The sequence below is a fragment of the Suricata suricatta genome, chromosome 10, assembly GCF_006229205.1.
Source record: "Suricata suricatta isolate VVHF042 chromosome 10, meerkat_22Aug2017_6uvM2_HiC, whole genome shotgun sequence".
NCBI lineage: Eukaryota > Metazoa > Chordata > Mammalia > Carnivora > Herpestidae > Suricata > Suricata suricatta.
In genome coordinates this window covers 51,701,269-51,726,964 of record NC_043709.1, presented here as the reverse complement: position 1 = coordinate 51,726,964, position 25,696 = coordinate 51,701,269, and the positions used below count along the sequence as shown (strand labels likewise).

At 32.9% G+C, this 25,696-nt stretch overlaps 1 protein-coding gene across 7 annotated transcripts in view; it reads left to right on the top strand.

The window, feature by feature from the left end:
* Window positions 1-25,032, top strand: part of USP15 (ubiquitin specific peptidase 15) — a 120,390-nt gene extending 95,358 nt beyond the window's left edge. For 5 of the 7 annotated variants that reach the window (XM_029953095.1, XM_029953094.1, XM_029953096.1 and 2 more), the window contains 14 exons: window positions 4,550-4,723; window positions 6,147-6,305; window positions 6,383-6,607; window positions 11,546-11,629; window positions 11,720-11,814; window positions 11,914-12,105; window positions 12,985-13,100; window positions 13,281-13,553; window positions 13,928-13,998; window positions 14,310-14,425; window positions 15,069-15,218; window positions 16,771-16,874; window positions 20,904-20,992; window positions 23,396-25,032. In XM_029953095.1, coding sequence (XP_029808955.1) covers window positions 4,550-4,723; window positions 6,147-6,305; window positions 6,383-6,607; window positions 11,546-11,629; window positions 11,720-11,814; window positions 11,914-12,105; window positions 12,985-13,100; window positions 13,281-13,553; window positions 13,928-13,998; window positions 14,310-14,425; window positions 15,069-15,218; window positions 16,771-16,874; window positions 20,904-20,992; window positions 23,396-23,578 — 2,031 coding nt within the window. In that variant the 3' untranslated portion in view covers window positions 23,579-25,032. Of the gene's footprint in view, window positions 1-4,196; window positions 4,284-4,549; window positions 4,724-6,146; window positions 6,306-6,382; window positions 6,608-11,545; window positions 11,630-11,719; window positions 11,815-11,913; window positions 12,106-12,984; window positions 13,101-13,280; window positions 13,554-13,927; window positions 13,999-14,309; window positions 14,426-15,068; window positions 15,219-16,770; window positions 16,875-20,903; window positions 20,993-23,395 lie in introns of those variants that run through there. The other 2 variants (XM_029953099.1, XR_003913984.1) reach the window with 2 other exon arrangements.
* Window positions 25,033-25,696: the final 664 nt, after the last annotated feature.

The following is a 25,696-nucleotide window of genomic DNA, read 5'->3' as shown; positions in this document are numbered from 1 at the left end:
TTACTAGCTTATGTCCTGACCTTCCAGTTAGCCAGTTGGTTGTTTTATCACGAAGGCTAATTTAAATTATTGAATACCAAAACTCTTAACATCTACTAAATGTGAAATTTAGTTTTTTAACTAAAGCATTTTTGCTTGTGTATTACTGTAAGTTTTTACTTAATCTCATTTACATTAAGAATTGAAACTACTGGTACAGAATCCTTCATTCTGATTATTGCTTTATTTTTAACATTGTATTTGATAAAATTCTGCCAATTGTAGGAACAACTGTAGGAACAACTGCAGTACGACCAACATTTGTTTCTAATATAAACAAAATGTGGCTTAAGATCTGTGTTTTATTATGAGTCACATTACTTCATATTTGAACTTCAGTTTTTTGGGTGATGAGTTGTTAGAGGTAGTTCCCCTTGAAATAGTGAAGTGTTAATATCTGTTAGTGTCAGGCACTTGAAATCTGAATTAACAAAGGTGAAGCTCAAAATGGCATGTGACTGGTAGAATATCACAAAACTCATAAGTGCCACAAAAATAACAGACTAATACTGTTCATGTAATCCCTTTTTTTTTTTTATATTTATATCTGTATTCTCAGATTTTGCTAGGAAAAACCATTTATGTTAAGAAAGGAGGAGTTTTCTTCTGTTTTGCAATTTAAGAATCATTGAGAATGAGAAATATATCCACATAGGTACACAACACATGTTGTATGATTTCAGGTCCTTATAATGTCACTCAGTAAAGTATCTTACAAGTTGAAAGGAAATTCCCTGTGTCTATATATGTCTTAAGAAAGGAATTGTTTTGGGATGGTCCCAATCAGATAGAAAAGTGATATTTGTTATAGCAGAGGAATCTTTGAGAGAGATGCTTTAGAACTATGGTTATGGTTGTTTTTATTATTGAACCAACCAAAATCCTTATTCTTTAAAACACTAGTTTTCTTGTATTTGTCAAAGATGTTCATGCTTCTAAGATAGCTCATGTTAAAAGATAGAATGAGTTGTATAAATTATAACTCAAACTGCAGTACGACCAACATTAAGAAACTACCTTCTTTCTTCTGCCACTGTGATGGCATTGAATACTGATAACACTTGAGGCATGGAAATGCTTTAGTTGTTTGACCTGTACTCTAATTAACTTGAAATTTATACCAAAAATTATGAGAGCTTTTAATATTTTAAGTGGTCTATATACTAACTCAAGAATATAATGATTCCCAGAATAATATTAGTTTCAAGGTGAGGGAGAAAGTATTGTATTGGCAATATGAGAAAGAAAAGTCTGACATCAGTTTCAATTTTTAAACTATTATGATATGTGCATTAGTAGAACACTTAAACTGTCTCTTGAATTTCTGTATTTATATATGTTTGTATAAATTTTTAGAAAAATGCAGCTTGTAAGTTTCTTAACACATTATGTTCTGGTGTACACCTGCAACTAATGTAATATTGTGTATCAAATATACTTAAATTTTTAAAAATTATGTTTAATAGAATGCTTTTTAAAATTTAAATATAAAGGTTATCTCAAAATATATTGGTTATGATATCTTGATAAGTAATATAAGCACTTATTAAAACTGTGTTTTGTTGTTATTTGTTAATGTTGAATTATAGTCAACTTCAAATTGGCATGTATCACTTTGAAAATAATCATTGGTCTCTGTGTCAAGGACTTAAAAAAAAAAAAAATCCAAGCAGAGACCCACTACAAAGTAAATAGTGGATTGAATGAAAGTTAAAAGGATGGGAAAGTTTTTTGGTGTTTGTTTACATTTGTTTATTTATTTATTTTAAGTAATCTCTACCATGGAGCTCAAGCTCATAACCCAGAGATCAAGAGTCACACAAAAGCATGGGAAAGGTTTTTATAGATGCTGTCCTTCTTTTGGTTTAGTATTCAGGTAGAAGTGCTTGATGAAATTTTTGAGATTATTCATTACCAGCTAATATATTTTTGCCTCCCTAAGTAATAATTCATTCAAGAAAAATTTAAGTCCTCTGTGCCAAACATTGAAGGAAAAGATTTAAAAAGCCAAAAGAATAAACATATTTGTGTATATAGGCAAAAACATGTTTTATTAAGCATGCGTTTATTGTACACATACTGACTGCTAGAGATATATATATATATATAGTTGATACTATAGTTCCTGCTCTCATGAAGGTCTCAATCCATTTGTCAAGAAAGATAAACTAAAAATTAAAGTGACAGTATATTAGAAAATAAGTGCTGTAGTATAAGTGAGCATTATGCAATATGGAAACATATAGAAGGAGACACTATAAGGAAATCTAGGAATACTTCTCAGACAGGATACCTGAATCTTGATAGTTTAATAGAAGTTAATAAAACAAAGAAGGAGTATTTCACATAGATGGAATGATGTTGCAAATTTATAGAGTGAGAGACTACAAGGAGGTCAAGGAACCACAAGTAATCAAATGAGGCTAGGATAGAGTCTTGTAAAGGTATATTAGCAAGACATGAGGCTACATAGGTGGGCAAAAGACAGACTCTTCTAAAAAATTGAGATTTCAATCTGAAATTGCTGTTATTTTTGGCATGTAGTGGCATGATTAGATATAAATTTTATAAAAATCACTCCAGATGCTACTGGAAAGCTACAGAATTTTAAATTATATTTGGAAGTTCTTTGTAAAATAAGGTTACGTACAGTTAGGTGAAAACAAAGTTCAAAATTTATTTGTCTGTACAACTTGGTTCTTAGTTTGGTAAAACCATAAATTAAGTTCTTTGTATAATTGTGTTACAGACAGTAGTGGAATATCACATTCTCAGTATAATCCTGAACTGATCAGGTACAAGGATTTGAAAACTGATCATTGTTGGAAATGCTGTCTGAACTCCCCTTTGCCTCATTGACTATATAATGTTGATCCTGTTTGTATTAAATCAGACAATACTACCAAGTCGTGCATTTAGTGTAGCCATGGTGCATTCTGGGTTGCCTGACCTTACCTCTAGTGTGGGTTTATAATTAAAAGAACATGTAATGCAGAAGGAAAAGAGAAAGCACCTCCAAAGCTGTGTAAGATTATGAGAGGTTGACATATAAAAGGAGTTCAGAAGTTGGGAAGTATCCTTTCCTGAATTGCCTCCTGTAACTGTAATCTACCTTTATCTTCCTCTTGCTCACGTAAAATTTGATACGGCTGAAAATGGCTTATAAATGACACTAAGGTCTATATAGTCCACTTCAAACATTTTTAATTGCTTTCATTGCCTTAGAATTAATTATATAATAACAAATTCCATGATATTATAAATATAATCTCCCTTTTTGCCTTATAGGAACCAGAGTACCAATTAAGGCAGTATTATTTTTATTACATTGAAAATATCAAAATACATGTTATGGTTACTTGAGGAAACATAAATTAATTCATTTTTGAAACCACAAAATAGAACATCATAATTTATCTCAAAATAACAAATATGCTTAATTTTGAAGTTTTAGCCATACAGTACGTGGTATATAGACATAGTTTATGGGCTGCCAGTTATTGGCATGAACCCAGCAGGTTAAACTTTTCATAGCTACCAAGACTGTTTAATCTCATACTATTAATCCAAATGAGTGGTAAGCAAGCTCTGAAAAACTTTGATTCCCAAGACAAAGGTCTTCCTGCAGCAAAGAAAAAAGTGATCTAGATGACCATATGTCTGTGGTCATTACACATTCCATTTAATGACTCTAGATATCTAATTGATAAAGAAATATTGGGTTCCTAATAAAGTCAAATTTTATGGTATCATCAACTTAAAATTCTTCTATCTTCAGATAAAATATTGTGGAAAAACTGTACTTCTGGCATCTATTTTATTTTAAATCTTGAATTATTTCATTCTAAATAGAAAAGAGATAGAGAATTAACTTACTCATGGTTTTACTCTTTCCAAAAAGGAAAATTGAGTTGTTATGATACTGAAGAACTGAAGGAAGTAAGAACACACTTAGCCACAGTTCACATAACAAAAGTTGGTTTCTTCAGGCTCAGCGAATCTGTACTGTCCCTTCTAAAATTGGTTGACCAAATGGAAAATGTAAAGTCTGCTCATTCATGATAAGGAATTGACAATGGAAGCAATAAATATCTCTTTAAAGTTAATTTCTTGCTTGCACTCTATCTCAGTTTTTACCTACTCAGGCTAATTTGCAGGTACCTGGGATGAGTAGACAAACCATAATTTCTACCAATCAAGTAAAAGAAGGAAAGAAAACTCTGAGCTTCTCTCCCAGTTAACAGGTAGTTTGCTGTGGTTAAAATTAATGCAGATTTTACAGCAATAAATATTAGCATTTTCATTTATTATAAGTAATTGATTTGAAATTTGGGAAATGAATAGTTGAGTGCATCATTTGAGTGTTTATTTGACCAGTTATTTATTAGTTCATGAGACCGTCATTTAAATTTTTCTCTATATATTATAGCAAGTTCGTTTGTTTCTCTCTTCATTTTACATGTTTAATGTGTCGTTACTTTTACTTGAAAATGTGTTTTATTCTTTGCAGTGTTTGAGCAACACCCCTCCACTTACTGAATATTTCCTCAATGATAAGTATCAAGAAGAACTCAATTTTGACAATCCCTTAGGAATGAGAGGTGAAATAGCTAAATCTTACGCTGAATTGATCAAGCAAATGTGGTCTGGAAAATTTAGCTATGTCACACCAAAAGCCTTTAAGGTTAGTATAGTAAATACATTTTTGTTAGGGCTATATGACCCCCAAGAGAACAAAAATGGGTTCTTTGGGGGATGGAGTGAAAAATCATAGCTGTTACATTGGTTTGTGGCCCTCCATAGGGAACTAGCATAAATAGATACACAGTATATCTGTGCTGTTTAATTTTCTGGGTGGTAGGTGAAGTGGATGATTACTTTAAATTTTCTAAAAAGGTTCTAGGAGATGGGGAGGGAAATACTGAAATAAAGGTTGGAAAACCTTTATTTGTTATGGTACAAAATGACAAGAAACAGCAGAGCATAGGCAGGTTGTTTTAGAATACAGTCCATGTCTGAGAAACCTATATAAATTTATTTATAAAATGTAAAGGCTAAATTTGGGCATGTCATTGAAGTCTAAGAACTCTGTTTATTTTGAGAGTCCTTGTAAATTTGAAAAGTTATTAAAATGAAGTTAGTCTGTAAAACCAGTGCTAAATATTAGTTATTTGCAAACATAATCCTTAAATTTTTAAGTTTATTCCTTTTTGTGAAGTGGTTTCTTCTTAGAACCAATAAAGCTTCAAGTAATTTGACATTCAAATAAGAATGAAATTTAGTTTTATATAGTTAAAAAAGTTATTTAGTTTATTTACAGGTGAGATCTGTGGGAAATTTTAAACTTTTAAAGAGAATAAGCAGCTTTCACCTATTTTTTAATACACACAAATGACGCTCATAGAGGAAATCTGCTAAGCAATATTTTATTAACTGTATACTAGTTCCTAAAAAATAAAAACAACAAATCAAAATACTCCTGTATTTATCTTAACTTTCTAAGCTTTGAACAAGCTAGTTTAGACAAACTTTCTCATTCCTTACCCAGCATTCCAGTTAGTTTCATTTTGCTAGATATCTCTTTTAAAATTATGTGTAAACAGGTCCTTGATATGTGACTTTTTCTTTCACATTTCTTTTCAGTCTTATCAAAATAAAAATAGTACTGCAAAGAGTAGGAAAATTATATATGAATACAGACATTCCTGTTATCTATGGGATTTATCCTCTTTTTTATACACAGAAACTAAAGGAGAGCTTTGTAATCTTTTCTAGTGACCCAGAAATATTACTGAATTGTAATAGTCTTGAGTATTTCCAAATCCTTTGTACAAAACTCCACCATATTTTCTCCTTTCTCAGGTCAACATTTCTATGTTACAAATTAGTTATCATTTAAAAAGTGTTTTTAGATATGTAATTATATGTATGTAATTACCATATCTGCAAATGACTGCGGAAGTGCCACAAGTTGATTTGGGGGTTACAAATAAATTTTAACGGAGTGGGTGAATTCACAAATATAAAATCCATAAATAATGAGAATCATGTTGGTTTTAATCAATTTTGTCCCTATAACTGATTTCATATTTTTGCTTTTCTTGCAGACACAAGTAGGACGTTTTGCACCTCAGTTCTCTGGATACCAGCAGCAGGATTGTCAAGAGCTTTTAGCTTTCCTGTTAGATGGACTACATGAGGATTTGAATCGAATTAGGAAAAAACCGTATATACAGTTAAAAGATGCTGATGGAAGACCAGATAAGGTAAATTTAATGATATCATTGTCACCGTTGTTAGAATAATGTGATAGTTCTGTGTAATACGTGTCTTTTTCTTACAGATAGTTGCTGAAGAAGCCTGGGAAAATCATCTAAAAAGAAATGATTCTATCATAGTAGATATATTTCATGGTCTTTTCAAATCAACTTTAGTTTGTCCTGAATGTGCTAAGATTTCAGTAACATTTGATCCTTTTTGTTACTTGACACTTCCATTGCCCATGAAAAAAGAACGTACCTTGGAGGTTTATTTGGTTAGAATGGATCCACTTACCAAACCTATGCAGGTAAGTCGTGACTATTTTCTTTGCATTTGTTACTTTTATTAAAACTTAGTGGTGAGGGGCTCCTAGATGGCTCAATTGGTTGAGCATCCAACTTGATTTTGGTTTAGGTCACGATCCCAGGGTTGTGGGATCAAGCCTCAAGTCAGACTCCACACTGAGCTTGGAGCCTGCTTAAGATTCTCTCTTTCTACCCTGCCTCTCTTCCACACTTGCCTATTCATTCTCTCTCTCTCTCTCTCTCTCTCTCTCTCTCTCTCTCTCTCTCTTACTCTCCCTCTCTCTAAGTTAAAAAAAAAAAAAAACAAAGCAAACACTTAAGTGTTGAAGCACAATTCAATATTAAGGTTGTGTCAGAGATTTTATAAGCTAAATACTTTGGAAATTAGTACAACTGTTTAGAATCTCAAAAGGGTAAGGGATGTGTAAAGTATCATTATTTGTAAAAATAAAGTCTCAGAAGGTTTTTCTTACAAAAGAAAAATGAGAGGTTCAATTTTTTAATGTTTTGATAAATATGAGCCCAACGAAAATTAATCACATTATTTTTCCTATTTTCTAATTTGAACTTTAATGTTAATTGTAATTTTTTTTCTAGTTGCTTTTGGAAGAAACACTAATAGTATACATTTTGATTCATGTTATGATAAAGGTATATTTAAATACCTGTAATTTTTAGGCATCTTAACAACTTGGAGGAGAAATAGAAATTCAGTTCAGCTGGGATGCCTGGGCGGCTCAGTTGGTTGAGCATTCAATTCTTGATTTTGGCTCAAATCATGATTTCACAGTCGTGAGATTGAGCCCCATATCAGGCCCCCATGCTGGACATGCAGCCTGGTTAAGAGTCTCTCTCCCTCCCTCCTCCTTTCCCCCATCACATTCTGTCTCTCAAAAAAATAAAATAAATTTAAAAAGGGGGCACCTGGATGTTCAGTTGGTTAAGTGTCCAACTTCAGCTCAGGTCCTGATCTCACAGTTGACGAGTTAAAACCCTGCATTGGGGCTCTGTGCTGACAGTGTAGAGCCTAGAGCCAGCTTTGAGTTCTGTGTCTCCCACTTTCTCTGCTCTTCCCCCTCCCATGCTCTGTCTCTCTCTCTCAAAAATAAACAAACATTTAAAATAATTTTTTTTTCATTTAGTTCAGCTATAAATACTTGCTTCAGTAATGCTCTAATCTTTTAAGTTTGGAGTATTGCATACTGGTTATTCAATTCAAGAGCCCTGTGCTAGGCCTTAATATCAGTTGTCAGCCTCGTTCCATTGCTTAGTGTTATAGGATTATTTTAAATATTTGGGGAGCACAACACTATATTTTCTCCCTTTATTAATCCTTTTCTGACACTTGACCAACCCTAACAAAAGTAGTTCTTTCCTCTTCTATCTTCAGTTCCCTTAAAATTCTATTATCGCACTTACCAAATTTCATTATAACCTTTGGTTTACTTAATCACTTCTCTGCTAGACCATAAGTTCTAGTGCAGAAATGGACTCCTGATACAGAAATATTCAAAAATTTTGTTCATTCAAATATGTGTTGGCACCTAGTGAGAGTGTAAAGCTCTTTTGGCAAACAGAGCAGACATGGTTCCTGCTACAGAAGACTTGTTTACTAAAAGGTCTATAGCTTAGAGTTCCAGCCAGATAGTGCAGTTTGTTAGAGCATCGTAGTTATGTTAGTTAGTCTGCTCAGACTGCCACAACAAAATACAATAGACTGAGTGGCTTAAACAACAGAAATTTATACTCTCACAGTTCTGGAGACTAGAAGTCTTATGTTCAAGACTGCCAGCATCATTGGTTTCTAGTGCAGGCTCCCCCTTGTCTTCACTGTGTTTACATAGAGAGAGAGAGAGCAAATGCATGCACATAATGTATAAGGTCACTAGTCCCATCATGAGGGCCCCACCTTTTTTATTTCATCTAAACCTTCTAAAAGCCCCGTCTCCAAATGCCATTACATTGGTGGTCAGGGCTTCAATATATACATTTCAAGGGAACACAATTCAGGCAATAACAGTGTCATGAAAACAATATGAAATGTTTGCTTTTGAATAAAGTTATTATCTTACCATTAATTTAGTGGAAGGGTTTGGGTTTACTGTCAACAGGGCACAGTAAATGAAGTGTTCATAATAAAGGTATAGTCCTTCCATTCAAGGTGATTAAAGTCTGGTAGAGACTAGTCATGCATTCAGTTATACCAATTTCCCCTGTTTTCTTTTGCTGCTGCTTTTATGTTTCCTTCATGAACTCAACGAACTTGATGCCCTTGTGTCAATATTTCATTCAGTAGTACTAAGAATATTAAGGAGGGCCAGTAAAGATCTGCTTTTATTTTTGGCCAGGGGAATATATGTTCACATTTTTAAAATCACATCCTTCAATAAGTGTAGAATTGTTAACACCCTTTTCAATGGAGGGAAACCATGGCAATGCTAAACTACACCCTTACCTCTCTAGTTTGTGAGTTTAGAAGTATATGCCAAGGAGTATAATGGAATGAGAGAGAAGCATAAAACAATAAGTAAAAATTTATCACAACAAAAACATAAATATACTGTTTCTCCCCAGTATGTTTACAGTACTCTCCCATGCCAATAATATAATCTATATCATGTAGAGACAGATTGCATTCAATCTGTGTAATACACTAGCCCAGAGTCATGTATTTTATATTCTTCCATAATTTGGGTTTTTAAATTATTTTTCCAGCAATATGAATTTCATTAGTATACCTCTTTTATCACTTGATTTTTTTTCTCTCACCAAAAATACAGATTTTGTAGAGGTTGGAGTCATGATCAGCACAGAGAAATTGGGAGGGTTTTTTTTTCCCCGCTTGGAGACAGTAACAACTCAAATACAAAATGATGGTCTCATTAATAGTGTGCTTTAACCAGTTGGAGAGGGAAGGGAAATTAGCTGAGTTCACCTACTTGATGAGTTTTCCCATCACTGAAGTTGACTTAGATCATAGAAGTTTATTTAATTGTATTGAGTATGTGTATTGGACTCTCAGACTCTGCAAAGTGCTAGAAATGCAAATGTGTGCCTAGTTCTTATTGCCAAGAAGTTTGTCATACAATGTGAAAAGTGCTGTGATAAGGCATTTTAGGAGTATAGAAGGAGTGACATACCCAAACGGATATAATGCCTGTGTTGAATCCTTAAGGATTTAAACATGTTAAAGCTGAAAATAAAGGTATTGTAAGCCAAGAGATTGGCATATACAAAGAGCTAAAGGCAAAAGAGGACCAGTTCCACTTTTAGAAATGATAAGTAGATAATATGGTAAGCACTCACAAGGAACTTTGGTGCCATGATAGGAAGTTTAAACTTCATCTTAAAAACTAGGGGAGTCATTAAAGGTTACTAAATAGATTTGTATTAGAGAAAGAAGACTCAAGCTTGTACAGAGATTAGATTGGAAAAGCTTAGATCAGATCTACTAAGACCATGTAAGGTTTTTGCAGTGATCAGATGACAAATGAAAAGGGCTTGAACTCTTAAGATTAGTGTCAGGATGGCAGTTTGAAGAACCAGTTGAATATAAGGAATAAAAATGTTTCAAAGTATTCAAAGATGATGCTAAGCTTACTGGGTTGTAAAACTGAGGAAATAGTGGTGTTATTTGTTTTAATGGGGTATATAGGAAGAAAGATTTAGGAAGAAACCTGTTTTAATATTGGATATGTTGACCTAATATCTAAATCCGTGTATAGTACTGGACATGCTGAAATGCATGAGGAAAATTTACGTAGAGCTTTCAGTAGGTGTTGAGTTTATGTATCTAGACTAGAGGAGAGTTGTCTGTGCTTGAGATAGAAATTGGGCAGTGAGGTCTATGATAGTGAATGTCTTAGAAGGATGAGATCTCCTAAGGCTAGGATGACCCTGTAATCTCTCACCTAAACCAGAACTCTTGAAATGGAGCTGTTATTAATAATTATACAAGGACAGCAGGCTAAAACAGGCCAAACTGGCCAAAGCAAATGGGGATATATTGTCACATTCTCTAGAGAGAGCATATAGAATTCAGAAGAGGGTTAAGGGTCAAACTCTAATGGAGTTTGACAACCTTGGTTACAGGTTAAATGAAGAGATGAAGACAAAAGGCGGGAATGGATTGATAAGTGAATGGTAAGTGAGGAAGTTAAGATAGTCCATGTAGACATTACTATTAAGGTTATTTAGAAAGCAGAGGAGAAAGAGATAATTAGAGGGGAATTATTAGAGGAAAGGCAGTGAGGGGCTGGTTTCCCCCCTTTTTTTTTTTGAAAGACTTGTAAATTACGTAGTTACTGAGAGAAATGAGAGAAAAAACAAATAAGGGATGCACAGAATTTCTGGCAAGTGTTGAAGGATCTCTTGAGACTTGGGCACTATGAATTTGTAGTAAACCAGTCTCTAAAGTAAGTCAGTTTCCTCCAGTATATCCACACAGCTCTAAGAAAGTATAACAAGAATAAAACAATAACAAAATAGTTAAAGGTTTTAATAGACTAGTTGAAATGATGAGTCAATCATGTGGGATCTGGATGGCATGGAGACAGTAGGAAAGCTGGTAAACTGGGAGAAAACTGAGAATTAAAAGGACTAGAGCTCTAAATGCAAGCCAAGAGTAGGAAACAGTGAGTTTCCAGGAAAAATTAGTAGTGGTTAGTCAATAGCCTGATGAGAGTTTAAGATATCAGATGTGGAGCAAGTTTATGACAGGATACAGTAAGTGAACTGAACTTGAAAGTAGTTTGGGTCTTTGTTTCAAAGAGCCAGGAAACAAGGCTAAGATAAATTGTCCAAATGGACATTGGTAGCCAGGATGATGGCAGACAGATACTGTAAGCCAAATACCAAGCAAATATGAAGAAGTCACATGAGGTCAGTTCCAACTACTGAATATTTTTCCAAAGTAATTCATTATAATTTTTGTTTTTTAGTACAAAGTGGTTGTCCCCAAAATTGGAAATATACTTGATCTGTGTACAGCATTGTCTGCTTTGTCGGGAGTACCTGCAGATAAGGTAAGATGTTTCTGTGTTTGAAGTATATAAGTTGGAGTTTAGTTTTTCAGTGATGTAAAACCAGCTTAATAGAAATTTATTTCCTTTTAGATGATAGTTACTGATATATACAATCATAGATTTCACAGAATATTCGCTATGGATGAAAACCTTAGTAGTATTATGGAACGGGATGATATTTATGTGTAAGTATAAAATTCATTGTGTAAAATACTACTTGGGGAAAAATTGAGAGGAAATAATGTAAATGTTTTCAGAGTTTATGGTCAGTTTTGTCCTTACAGGTTTGAAATTAACATCAATAGGACAGAAGATACAGAGCATGTGATTATTCCTGTTTGCCTAAGAGAAAAATTTAGGCACTCAAGTTATACTCACCATACTGGTTCTTCACTTTTTGGTCAGCCTTTTCTTATGGCTGTACCACGAAACAATACTGAAGATAAACTCTATAATCTCCTACTTTTGAGAATGTGGTAAGTGTCAGACAATTCTACATTGACAAAGTAATAAAATAGTTAATAAAAGAAAATATGCAGCATACTATCAGAATATAATTTGATAAGCCTATATTATCTCAACTTTGTTCAAACAGCAATTTAAAAAATCAAATTATAGTTTAATTCAGCTTCTTAATCATGTAAAACACATTACTGAGGTAATTTCAAACCCTGAAAGCATGCATTCTTTTAGCTGTTTTACACCAGAAGTTTACAGTTGGAAGAAAATAGGAACTTGTCATATAAGCACTATGAAAACAAATTTCAAATGTTTCATTTCTTTAAATACATTGGTAGTTCAAGAACACCTACAAATGGTTTTATTTAAAAGGATAAATTCATGGTTGGTTTGAATTATGGCAAGACTGCCATTTGATCCTTTTTATTTTATCCTTTATAACTGACATATTTAGTATTCTTTCTTGCTTACCATATTAATCATTACAGTCCCAGAACCATACATAAAGATCATATTATAGAGTTATAAGTAATCTTGGCAGTAATACATGTATCATCTAAATGAAGATATTTATATAATTTTTTAAGTCAAGAATTTGCCACAAACTTTTGACATAGAAGGATATTATGTTAAAATAATAGGGTTTTTCTAGATAAAACCCTAGAAGTAACAAATTGCCGCCTTTCTTTTTATATGGACAACCAAAACAAATGATTAGTCACTTGCACTTAGGGTGCTATGTCCTGAGTTTGAGTTTATCTTTGAATATAGTAAATGACCAGGTTTACTTCATTAAAAAGTTTTGTTTTACTAAAAGAATGGAAAATGGAAAATGTTTTTGTAAGGTTTTTACCTTCACAGAATTTAAATTTGTTTGATTACTGATTTTATTTAAGCCGATATGTCAAAATATCTACTGAAACTGAAGAAACTGAAGGATCCCTACACTGCTGTAAGGACCAAAATATTAATGGGAACGGCCCAAATGGCATACATGAAGAAGGCTCACCAAGTAAGACTTTCCTGTTAAATTACAACACCTGTCTTTCACTTGGATTATTGCCTCAGAAAAAAAGAAGATGGGGATTAAGGAACTGAAAAATATCTTCAACCTGGGAAAAATAATGTTAATACTAATAATTTTTAAATGTAGTATTGGGTTTAATTAAAGACTTCTAATATCTTAAATTAGGTGAGATGGAAACAGATGAGCCAGATGATGAATCCAGCCAGGATCAAGAACTTCCCTCCGAGAATGAAAACAGTCAATCTGAAGATTCAGTTGGAGGAGATAATGATTCTGAAAATGGATTATGTACTGAGGAAACTTGTAAAAGTCAACTCACGGGACACAAAAAAAGATTGTTTACATTCCAGTTTAACAATTTAGGCAATACTGATATCAACTACATCAAAGATGATACCAGGCATATAAGATTTGACGAGAGGCAGCTTAGACTAGATGGTAAGTATGAAAAATGTCTTGAATGCTGAACTTGAGCAAAGCATGTTATTTTTGTAGGTGTAAACTATGAAATTGAACAGTCAATGAAAAATAACATCTATCTGTACAAAACCTCAAATGAAAAGTGTTAATTTCTAAGTATATCAAATATATCACTGTTTATAATGGAGACTAGACTTCCGCTTCAGTCTTGTATCTTTTTCTTTAACTACTTTTATTTTAATGGCTTGGAAATAGCAATATACCCTGATCGCCTAGTGCACGTAGAAAAGATGGCTATTTGTTTATTCTGGTATATATCTTAACATTAAAATATGTTGATTTTAACATGAAAGCATATTAAATTTTAAAGAAAAATATGTTTTCCATCTTAGAAAGATCTTTTCTTGCTTTGGATTGGGATCCTGATTTGAAAAAAAGATACTTTGATGAAAATGCTGCTGAGGTAAGTCATCACTCATTCCCATGCTATTGTACTGTTTGTTACACTTGCTTCTACCAAATGTGTTTATTTTGCTGGTTATAGACTAGAAAAGGCTTGTTGGTTTCAAACATGCTTTCTGTTAACAGTTTCAATCATCCATGTAGGTGTGTAATCAGAAGTTTTTTAGAAGTGTGGTGTAAATCTCAGCTGAAATAAGCTTTATAATTCTGAGAAAGTTTAGGAGTTTTTCATTACTATTCATAGTAAGATGGTATCACTCAAATGAGTTTTGTTTCATTTGTTCTCTTAACTCAAGAAATACTTCTCTTTAGGATTTTGAAAAACATGAAAGTGTGGAATATAAACCTCCTAAAAAACCCTTTGTGAAATTAAAAGATTGCATTGAGCTTTTTACAACAAAAGAAAAGCTAGGTGCTGAAGATCCCTGGTAAGAGACAAAGTTAAAAAATTGTTTCTAATTATTTTTTAAAGATTTATACTAAGGTATGTGCTATATATTAAGTTGAAAAAGTACTAAATTCCCCTTGATAATTTTAAAAGCATTTCTTTATATGATAATAGTCTGTTAATAGTGATTAGAATGTCTTTAAAAGTATTATTACAAAGTTAAGCTTGAATCTCACTACTATATTTTCTGTAATAGCCATTTTACTATGGATAATTAATTTTAGTTATTTTTTTCTAAGATTTTTTTTTTTTTTTTTTTTTTTTTTTTTTTTTGCTGTGCAACCATTTTGATAAGAAACCATTTTAGGAAAAGCATAGTTTTTCCATGTGGTGCTTTAATTCCATTAGATCCCAGAAGTATTAAGATTTTCTAATACTTATTTCTCAACATAGTGTTGTGTTCTTTTAGCATACTAAGATGTTAATAATCTAGCCATCATTTATTTGAATACCTAGTTACACATTAATTTATCTCATTAAATCTATCTGATTTTTTGAAGATTAAAAATAATAAAGTCTGGTATATATCAGGTATACTGAATAAAAGTAGAACTTTCCAAGCATTTTTTATGTTTTATTTTCATTACCTCTGTCAAGCTTTAAAGATTTCTCTTTATTTTTAGGTATTGTCCAAATTGTAAAGAACATCAGCAAGCCACAAAGAAACTGGATTTATGGTCCCTGCCTCCAGTGCTTGTGGTACACCTCAAACGATTTTCTTATAGTCGATATATGAGAGACAAATTGGATACATTAGTTGATTTTCCCATCAAGTAAGTTTCGATTGTCCTTTATCAGCATTGGGCAACCGTAGGTTTTTATAAACATAAGGTAGCATCAGATCCAGTATTTGTGAACAGTTCTAGTTGTAAGGATCAGTAAAATTTTATTCCTTTTTAGATATTTTTCAAAGAACAAAGGAAAAAAATACACCTTTTTAAACAACAAAATAAAAGTACTCTTATGTTACGTTATCATGTGGATTCATTGGCCCTGTTTATAAATCTAAGATACTCTGTGGGATCTTAGTGATTTTGTTTTTCCTAGGAATTATTTCATCATTAATCATCATTTATTCCTAAGTGTGCTTTTTAAAGAAGACTGGAGTAATGTGAAACAGAATAATGTAATTGCTTAGAAGGATGACACAGTAGTGTATTTAGTCATTCCTGTTGTGTTATATTTCCATTTATTTATTGAATTGTCCAGAGTATTACATCACTTTTTTAAAAAGTCTGGAGACAACATCTTTGTTGCCTTTTTTTTTTAAGTTTTTACTAAATTTAGTTGAGCATTCATAAGGCAGAAGTGAAATAATGTATTCTCATTCACGTGGTCCAGAAAGGACTTCATCACATAATATTTTGCAGCAGTAACTTGGCACTCTCCATTTTGCTAAAAGAACATTGATAGTTTCCTTTTATATTTTATGATATTTATATGCCAAATGTTTGATACAGGTAATAAGTAGACAACTGCCATAGCAGGTGTGTGTACTAGATGAGTAGAAGTAAATAGATGATATAATATTGAAAACATTCTTTGGAATGCTTATTCTGATTGTTGTTTATAAAGTTAAAAACGTTTTTCAGCTTTTTCACCAGAAACAAATGGCAATTTTGTCCTTATGAATCATCAAAGTTTTCAAAAATACAACATTTTGACAATGTGCAAGTATAAGAAGCAGCAGCAGTAATGATAATCGACTATCTATGAGAGATATACTTGAAATATAGAGTCATTATAGCTCTTTAATGACACAAGTACCAAAAAATGAATGATGATAAGCTCTAAAATGGTCATGTTACAGTTTCATGCATGACCGATTACAAACATTTGGTTGCATTTCAAAGAATGTTGCCTACTTGGGATATACAGATAATCAAAACCAGGAAAATAGAATAAATATTGGGCTTCGATATATCTACATTATTATAAAATGTCTGTGAAAGTTGGTTCTCACTGTTGTTTTATCCTTCCTTAAATAAATAGCTACTAAAACTGACGTCAAAAATCCAGATGGTAAAGAGTGATGACTATTTTACTAGTATACTGAAAGTTAAATGTATTAGCAGGAAAACATTAATCTGAATAACAGCTAAGAGAATTTGCAAATCCCAACCTTTAAGAATAATTTTGCCAAGATACTCAGATCTCTGAGGGCATGTGAATGTGTGATTTTTTTTTTACAGCTATTTGGTTCTTAGTGATTTCTTTAGTGAGAGATATTTTTTATATAAATGAGAGTCAAGCAACATTAACAGAGAGTAGAATTCATGACATTTAGAGAAAACATAAAACTAACTTAATCTCTTTGTTAAACAGTGACCTGGATATGTCGGAATTCTTAATTAATCCAAATGCAGGTCCTTGCCGCTATAATTTGATTGCTGTTTCCAACCACTATGGAGGGATGGGAGGAGGACACTGTAAGTTGACAGTTACCAGTTTAGCTAGTTTGCTAAAATTATGATGCTTGATAACTACAAGCTTTTTTTCTTAAGATATTTATTACTTAAAGGAAAAATGTGGGGTGCTTAGCTGGCTCAGTTGGTAGAGCATGTGATTCTTGATCTAGGATCATGAATTCAAGCCCCACATTGGATGTGGAGCCTCTAAAAAAGGTGGGGGAGGTGCGCCAGGGTGTCTTGGTTGGTTGAGTGTCTGACTCTTGATATCGGCTCAGGGCATGATCTCTGCATCCTACTCTGCACCGGACATGGAGCCTGCTTAACATTCTCTCTCCCTGTTCCCCACTCATGCGCGCTCTCGCTCGCTCGCTCGCTCGCTCGCTCTCTCTCTCGCTCTCTCTCTCTCTCTCTCACTCTCTCAAAAAAAAAAGAGGGGAATATAAAATGTGTCTTACATACAGTAGTTCAATAAATGTTGGCTAATGAATAAATTCACTTTTGAACCTTTTTTTTAACATCAGGAGTAAAGTATTGAGTTAATCATACTTTCCACTTTAAGGCACATTGACATCATGGTCAGGACTCCTGTCCTTTTCCATTCTCCTTCCCCTTCCCTTTCCAAAGTGCTTGAGGTATATGTTACAAATCAGGCATCCTTGTTAGTTTTTACATGGTTGGTGCAGTATGTTACAGATCTTACATTTTTCTCTTCTTAAGATGTAAGACATCTCCATGTTACTTTGTGTCCATTTAGTTAATTGCTTCTAACCACTTAGAACTTAACCTCTACCATATTTTATCTCTGTACTCATTTCATGGTGGACATCCAAATTGCCTTTACCTTTCTAACACAACAAGACTAATAAAAATCATTGTTTATGGTCCCCTATGTGAGAATTTCCTTGAGCAACATACCCAGAAGTGAGATTGCTGGATTATAGAGTGTTAAGTACTGCCAGAGGGCTCTCCAGGACAGTTATACTAGTCCACACTCCCCAACTGATAGATTTTTCTGTTGAACCATCTTTGCATTCCTGGAGTAAACCCTACTTAATCTTTTAAGTTTGTTTTGTGTTGCTTAGAAATTAATTTTTATTTATTTAAAATTGTTTCTAAATTCACAGTTGAATTTGGTTGACTAATTTAGAGTTGTTAAACTTTCATTCATAAGTGAAGTGGTCTTGTAATTTTTTTTTATATTGTTCTTTCCAGAATCAAGATTATAGTCTTTCCTAATAAAACATTCTGGGAGAGTTTATTTCTGTATCCTAAAGCAGGTAGTATAGTATAGGAATTAACTATTTATGAAAGTCTAGTAGAATTCACCTTATGTAAAACCATCTGGGCTTCACAGCCAGAATTTTTTCTATTTATGTAATGATTACAAAAGTCTATTCAGTTTTCTTTACCCCAAGATGTATGCATTATGGCACTTTCTATTTTCCTAAAAATGTATCTGTGTTCCAATTATTTGAGAATCGTTATATATAATAAATACAGTTATGTTATGCCTTGTTTCTTTTTTGTTCTTTTCTCTAGGTCCAGAGACCTATCTTACTAATCTATTCAAAGAATTAGCTTTTCACTTTATTAAATTTTTCTTTTTGTTGATACATATATGTATTCTCTTCGACTTCTTCTTTTTGTTATATTTTCTATTTTTAATGTTTACTTATTTTGAGAGAGATGGAGAGTGTGAGTGGAGTATGGACAGAGAGGGAGATATAGAATCCAAAGCAGGCTTCAGGCTCTGAGTTGTCAGCACAGAGCCTGATGTGGCACTCAAACCCACAAATCACAAGATCATGACCTGAGCCAAAATTGGACACGTAGCTGAGCCATCGAGGCGCCCCACTGAGTTATGGTTTTTTTGGTACTTTAGTTTGCTCCATTCCTCTTCTTTTAACTTTTGGTTTGAGTACTTTCTTACCTTTTGCTTTACATTTTCCCCCCTCTCTTGAAGGCTATAATTAAAGTTCTAAATTTCCCTTTAAATACTGCTTTATTCCATAAATTTTGAATTGCACTATTTTTATTGACTTCTAATTCTGTATATATTTTTAATTTCCTTTATGATTTTCCAATTAGTCCAAGGGCATTTAATCATCTGCTTTTCTTTCTTTCTTTTTTTAATGTTCATTTATTTATTTTGAGATTGAGAGCAAGATCATGAGCAGGGGAGGGGCAGAGAGAGAGGGTGAGAGAGGATCTGAAGCAAGCTCCACACCATGAGCACAGAGCCTGACACAGAACTTGAACTCACAAACCATGAGATCATGACCTGAGCCACAATTAAGAGTCAGACGCTTAACTGAGCCATTCAGGCACCGCAACTCATCTGCTTTTCAAAACAAAGTTTTTTAAAAGCCCTCCTTTTGTTTTAATTACAGAACGATTGGTGATATTGCCTGTATTATATTAATCCTTAGTTTATTAAAGTTTCCATATGCCTTAACTTAATATGTGGTCTGTTTCTTAAATGTTTGTGTGCTTGAAAATAATTATTTCCCATTCAGACATAGAATTTTATGTTTCTAATAACTTATCAATTGTATTCAAATCATGACTATCTCTGGTTATTTTTGATGATATTTGTTATATTTCTGTGAGGAATTTGTCAGGATTCTTATTAAAATATTTATTTACCTATTTCTACTAACAGTTTTATCAGTTGCATTTATGTAGCTCTTTTTCTTTTGTTCCTTTTACCACTGTTTGACTATTTTTTAATTTTGGTATGACTTGGTTTGCAAATTCTTTGTGCCTTTTTGTTGGATTTGTCTCTTATAAAGCATTTTATTGTTAGATCTTGTCTTTATATTCAGTCAGGCAATATGTTTCTTTCAATTTGTGGGTGCAGTGGTCTTCACTTCAATTGACAAACTTGCAACCCACATTAGGCTCCACCCAGAAGAGCAATAGTTTTGTTTTGTGAGGTGTAGAATTACCTAGAAGATATATCCTATAAAGTGTCGCTTTTTAGAAGCTATGACAGATAATTGTTTGGGGAATGTTTTGTAGCTTTGTTTCCTCAGTTATTAGATAGTTTATACAAAGTATACAATGTTAGAGGGGGCATTTTTTTTTTAACTTTTAAAGATAAAGCCAATCTTTACTTTTTTTTTAAGTTTATTTTGAGAGAGAGAGTGTGAGGGAGGGAGGGGCAGAAAGGGAGAGAGAGAATCCCAAGCAGGTTCTGTGATGTCAGTGTACAGCCTGACATGGGGCTTGATGTCACAAACTGTGAGATCATGACTTTAGCTGAAATCAAAAGTTGGATGCTTAAACAACTGAGTCACCCAGGTGCCCCAATAAAGCAAATCTTTAAAAATTTTTACAGGTTAATCACTTTTTATCTTTCTCTTGCTTAGTACTTTTGTTGGACTGAAAAAGATTTTGGTGTAAAAACTACATATTATTGGGCTAGTATTATTGAAAAGAATGTATAAATAGTTATAAAAATAATTTAAATATAAAATATTGAAAATTTATATGTAAATATTTATAAAAATAACAAATATAAAATTTACATTTTGGTTGAGATGTCAAACTGTAGTCAGGGACAGACCTGTCTTTAAATGTTAACAGCCATTTACAGCTTTACTTTTGGACATATTAAATTTATCTTGATGCTTCACTTTTCCCATTTCTAAAATTAGAAAAAGAATAATGATAATACCTCTCTATGAGATACATAGCTTTTTGCCTGGTCCACAATAAGCCCTACATAAATGTTATTCCCATTTATTGTCATTAATACTGTTACTCTGTGTGTTACAAATAATAAATCTATTTCATTGTCTCTGGGATTAAAAAACAGTTGCATTTCAATTTCTGTGAAACCCATTTTAGGTGTTTAGATTTTAGGAAATTATGCTAAAACCTTTAATCAGTGGAATCAATTGATGTAAAAGATAGGCCTTATGTAGATGACTGTCATGTAACTTTAGTATGTATTCATTATATAGATGATTGTAAAGATTTTTAGGTTCTCTCTGGAAACCATAGGTCTTCCAGTCACAGAAGTAATTATATTTTTTTCATTAGATACTGCTTTCGCAAAAAATAAAGATGATGGAAAATGGTACTACTTTGATGACAGTAGTGTCTCAACTGCATCTGAAGACCAGATTGTGGTAAGTGTGGCTTTTATTTCCTGAAAATCACAAGATCCATTTTTTTAAAAGATGCCCATGGAACACTATAATCTATGTTCTAGCCATTCTAATAGTTTAGAGAGACTTGCTCTGATTTAAAGAAATGTAAAAGTGTCCTCTATATGGAAATTTGTCTTCTAAATCAGCCCACTAATAGAAACATAAATTGCAGCATGAAAATTTTTCTGGTACTTTTCATCATGAAAACTGGGATTTAAAAAGTTTCCTTTGGAAAATGGGCTCAGACATTTCGGAACATTGACTACTTAAAATCAGAGTACTGATATAGAAAAAAAAATCCTTTAAGGGCCTTCCTCACCATATTTATGATTTTTATAGTAAAGTCTTATCCTGTATGACAGTCAAACATTTAAACTCAAAATCACATGATTAGATTAAATTAGAGATTTTTTTTTTTAACTTAACCTTGTGTATCTGTTATTTTGATATTTTCTGAATAGTGGAATAAATTTCCAATTTTTATTAAGACTTCTAATTTCAAGGCTCATCAATCACTTTTCAATCACGTTCTCTGCTTTAATCTCCCAACCAAAACATCCTGAAATTGCCTGTATCCTCTTTCAATGTATCTTTGACAACACTGCCCTAATCTTTCTTTAAATAAACAATATATCTTGTTTTTATACCATATATGTATTTGATATTACCTTACATCTTAACAGTGATAATACTTCATTTAGTCAACAAGTATTTGAGTACCTTCTTCACGTAAGACTCCGCTCTAAACAAGATGAAAAGACAGCTATCTCCAACTTTAAGAGGCTTACAGTCCAGTGATGAGCGAACTAAATTACCAGTTACGTCATAAGTACTATTAAATATCTTGGCCACATGGAGAGAGGACAGCTATCTCTACTGATGTGTGGTTTAAGGAGATAGGACCAGTGTAGAGGAGTTTGCTTAGGAAAGTGGTGTTGACCTGAGTCTGCAACTACAAATAGAAAAATCAAACAAAAGAGGCAAAGTAAACAGTACCTACAAAAGCAAGGAGGCATGATAGAACATGGTATTTAGAAAAAGAGCAAATAGTGTGGTTTTACTGAAAGGAAATACTTGTTAGGAATATGGGGCAGAAATTAAGCTAGAGCTAAACTTGGCAGTCGAATCAAGGAAAATGACATTCTTGACAGTTTCAAGCTTTTTGTAAAAACTGAGAAGCATAGGTGATAGTTCAGCAATAGAACATTATTAAATTTGGAATTTGAGACAAGAAGCAGACTATTACAGCCCCCAGCAAAAACAAGACTGTCATGTCATTTCAGCAATATAGGCTTCTAAATTTAAAGCTGTGGTAGTAATAATATATAAGTAAGTAAGTAAAAATAAACTTGTGGTAACAGTATATAAACAACAGGGAAATGGGTTTATGAGATTATGAGTTGAGGAGTGAGAACTAGCCTGAGTTATAAATTTGAATTGTTGGTCTTAGGTAGCAAGCAGTTGAAGCCATAGGTTTGAATGAGTCACCCGGTGAGAAGATACAGATTGAGAAAGAGTGGTGGCCAGAGGATAGAACGTGATTTTTTTTTTAAGTTAGGATTTACTAAGCCCACAAAAAAGTCAGAAGCAACTGCGGCGATAGAAGATCTAAGGAAAAGTAGTGTCATGAAAGCCAAAAATTGTTTGATGTAGGAAAGCAGAATAGTAAAGCATTAAATGTGAGGTTAAATAAAAGAACTTTAAACAGCATCCATTTAATTTGTTTACAGCAGGTTATTGCCCCTACTGAAAGCCTGAAATTTCAATAGAATGATTGGGTCGACAGATCATCCTAAATCTAGGGGTGTGCATGAGAGTGAAAAAATGAGTATTAGATGCTCTGTCCGCAGCCTGGCAGCTGGAGGACACAGTAGAGTGGAGAGGGATGTGTTATGGGAAAAGACATGAGTTTTTTATGCCAAGAAGTCCAATAGATAAGGACTCACTAAATAGACACAGTGATGACAAATGGAGCAATATCTTGAAAACAATAGGAAAAGCTGGACTCTAGAGCAAACTTAGAGGGAGGTGATTAGGATTAGAAAGAAGCTTACTTTTTCCTTACAGACAGGAGAGAAGCAGGCATAGAATTGTTTCATGTTGGAGTAACTAGGTTAATCTGTGATATAGTTGCATTTACTCATCTGTTGAGCTAACTTACAAAAGAATAAATATGTTCATTCTAGTGACTATTCTTCCTTTATATATAGAAGTTGTCTTATGTTTAACCAATTTGAGTAATTTCCATTTGTCCATGTACAGTTTTTGTATTTGACTGATGTCCTGTCACCAAAGTCAGTTACCAGCTGAAAAATCCGTACCTTACTTAGTATGATCTTTGAGACTCGTGCCCATTTTGACATTCTTTGTTTGTTTCAACAGTCCAAAGCAGCCTATGTACTCTTCTACCAGAGACAAGACACTTTCAGTGGAACTGGCTTTTTTCCTCTTGACCGAGAAACTAAAGGTGCTTCAGCTGCCACAGGCATCCCGTTAGAAAGTGATGAAGATAGCAATGATAATGACAATGATATAGAAAATGAAAACTGTATGCACACTAACTAATGAAAGTCCTAGAAGCCATAAAAGAGAGACTTTCCTGCTGGTGGTATATATTGAAAGGATGAAGTTACCCACCACATTAAACAAAAGTCTGAGATGGGGAGTTTCAGATAACTGAATGTAAATCCTTTATCAGATTTTAACTTGTGCAGTACTTGAAGTGAAACACAATGAAAACTTTAACAGAAATTGTCTCTTAATACATTTACAGTCTTGTAATTACAAGCTAAATATATATAGGAAATCACAAATAAATCCCTTTTAAGTTTGCTGCTGTTTTGATGAATTATGTTTTCTTTAATTTTTTGGATGTGAGTTAATTGATGACAGATGTTAAATTTGTGGATGTTGGTCATTTATTTTGCTCTAATAATACTGCAAGAAAACTATGGCTGAACTTAGTTTTTGGATAATCTAGTTCATGTGCATTAGGCTGCCACATAATATTACTATGATATTAGCTGCGGTATCAATGTGGCATAAATACTGCAGTAGTATTCTTGGAAAACCAAATTTTCAAATCTATCCCTGGTAATCAATATGGGTCTATTAAAAAACAAATCGTGGTACAAGAAACAATCTTGGAAAAGTTATTTTCTTCTGTAGAATCATTAAAAATTCAGAATATTATGTTCATATTACTGCTGCTGTGAAAACAGGTTCTAGATTTCACACTCCATCTAAAATCATTTTTCAGTTAAATGTCAGTATTTTTTACGGCTATTGAGATCTATTCCTTAGGTATTCAAAAACTTTTGACTTGCTTTAAAATGCCTATCTTTAATCTGGTGTTGGTCCAAAATTAAAATTTTTGCTGTCTGTTTTACTCTACCCCATTTTTTGGTAATTTGGCAAGTTTTAGCCCTTCCAATTACTATAATATATATAAGGACAGACTTAAGAGTATTCTGTGTCCATAGTAATAATTACATCAAGCTTAGATGAGAATTTTTTTCATATACTGGCCTTTAAATCATTAATGGACAATTGGCTTTAAAGGTAGGTCTGTTAACTTTCTTTGTGTGTTCCTGATGGAATTCACCATAGCCTTACAGCTTTTCTCAGAAGGTAACTTGTTATAAGAGAATTGGCATTTGCATGTTCTAGAGTCAGAACCTGTATAGTACATAAAGCATACAAACCTTGAATTTGATTTTTAGTTCACCACATTCAAGGATCCAGGATGCCAAAAATATGTGTGAACATTTGAAACATTTTTCATTTGCTGCTTTTTTCCCTTTGATCTAGTTGAAAGAATGTATTGTCAATTGGCATACAATACTGCCTTTAATAGAAAATCTAAATGCTGGGGCACATTTCACATATCGACTACCTGAGAAATTGCTTTGTGTCCCACTGTTATTAAAGCAAAAAGTATAATGTTCTTCACTTGAACTAATCAAATACAATAGATTATAAATTGTGTATTGTAAATAAAAGTTCACTCTGTGAGTGCACATTTTGGTAAATTATTTATTTATGTTAGCATTTAAAAGTAAAAAAGAAAAAAATGCATTTGACCAGGATAAATGAGGTATGTTGATCATGGCTTTGCTTTATGCCTTGATATTAAAGCTGGTTTTTCATCCTGGTATTTTAAAAGCTGCTTTGGGTTTTTTTTTTCTTTTCTTTTTTCTTTTCCTTCTTTCTTTCTTTTCTCCTTTTTTTTTTTTTAATGTAAACTAACCTCCTGCATGACAGAGGTTAAAATTTTGTCTGCACTTGAGTTCACTTGAGTTTACATTTGAAATGTGCATGTTTATTTATACAGATTTCAATAAAGCTATTTAAGGCCTTATTTAAGTCTTTTATTTCTTACTCTGAATCTTTTGACAGAAATTCTCTATGGGTAGGTGACTATATGATAGACTTTTTAGTTATCATATAGTTAAAAAATAGAAAAGAAAGCATGTCACAGCTAATCAGATCCTGTTAAGGATGCGTTTTGAAGTTGGTTTTTTAAAAATTTTCATTAAACATTTGTTTGTGCAGCTACTAATCACTATTCTGTCGTCTTGAGACAGAGCAGTAAGCACCCGTCCACTCAGAGCCTGCAGGCTTCCTGCTGTTCACCACTTAATAGACTTTCCATTTTTTTGAGGTTTAAAGAAAATCCAAATT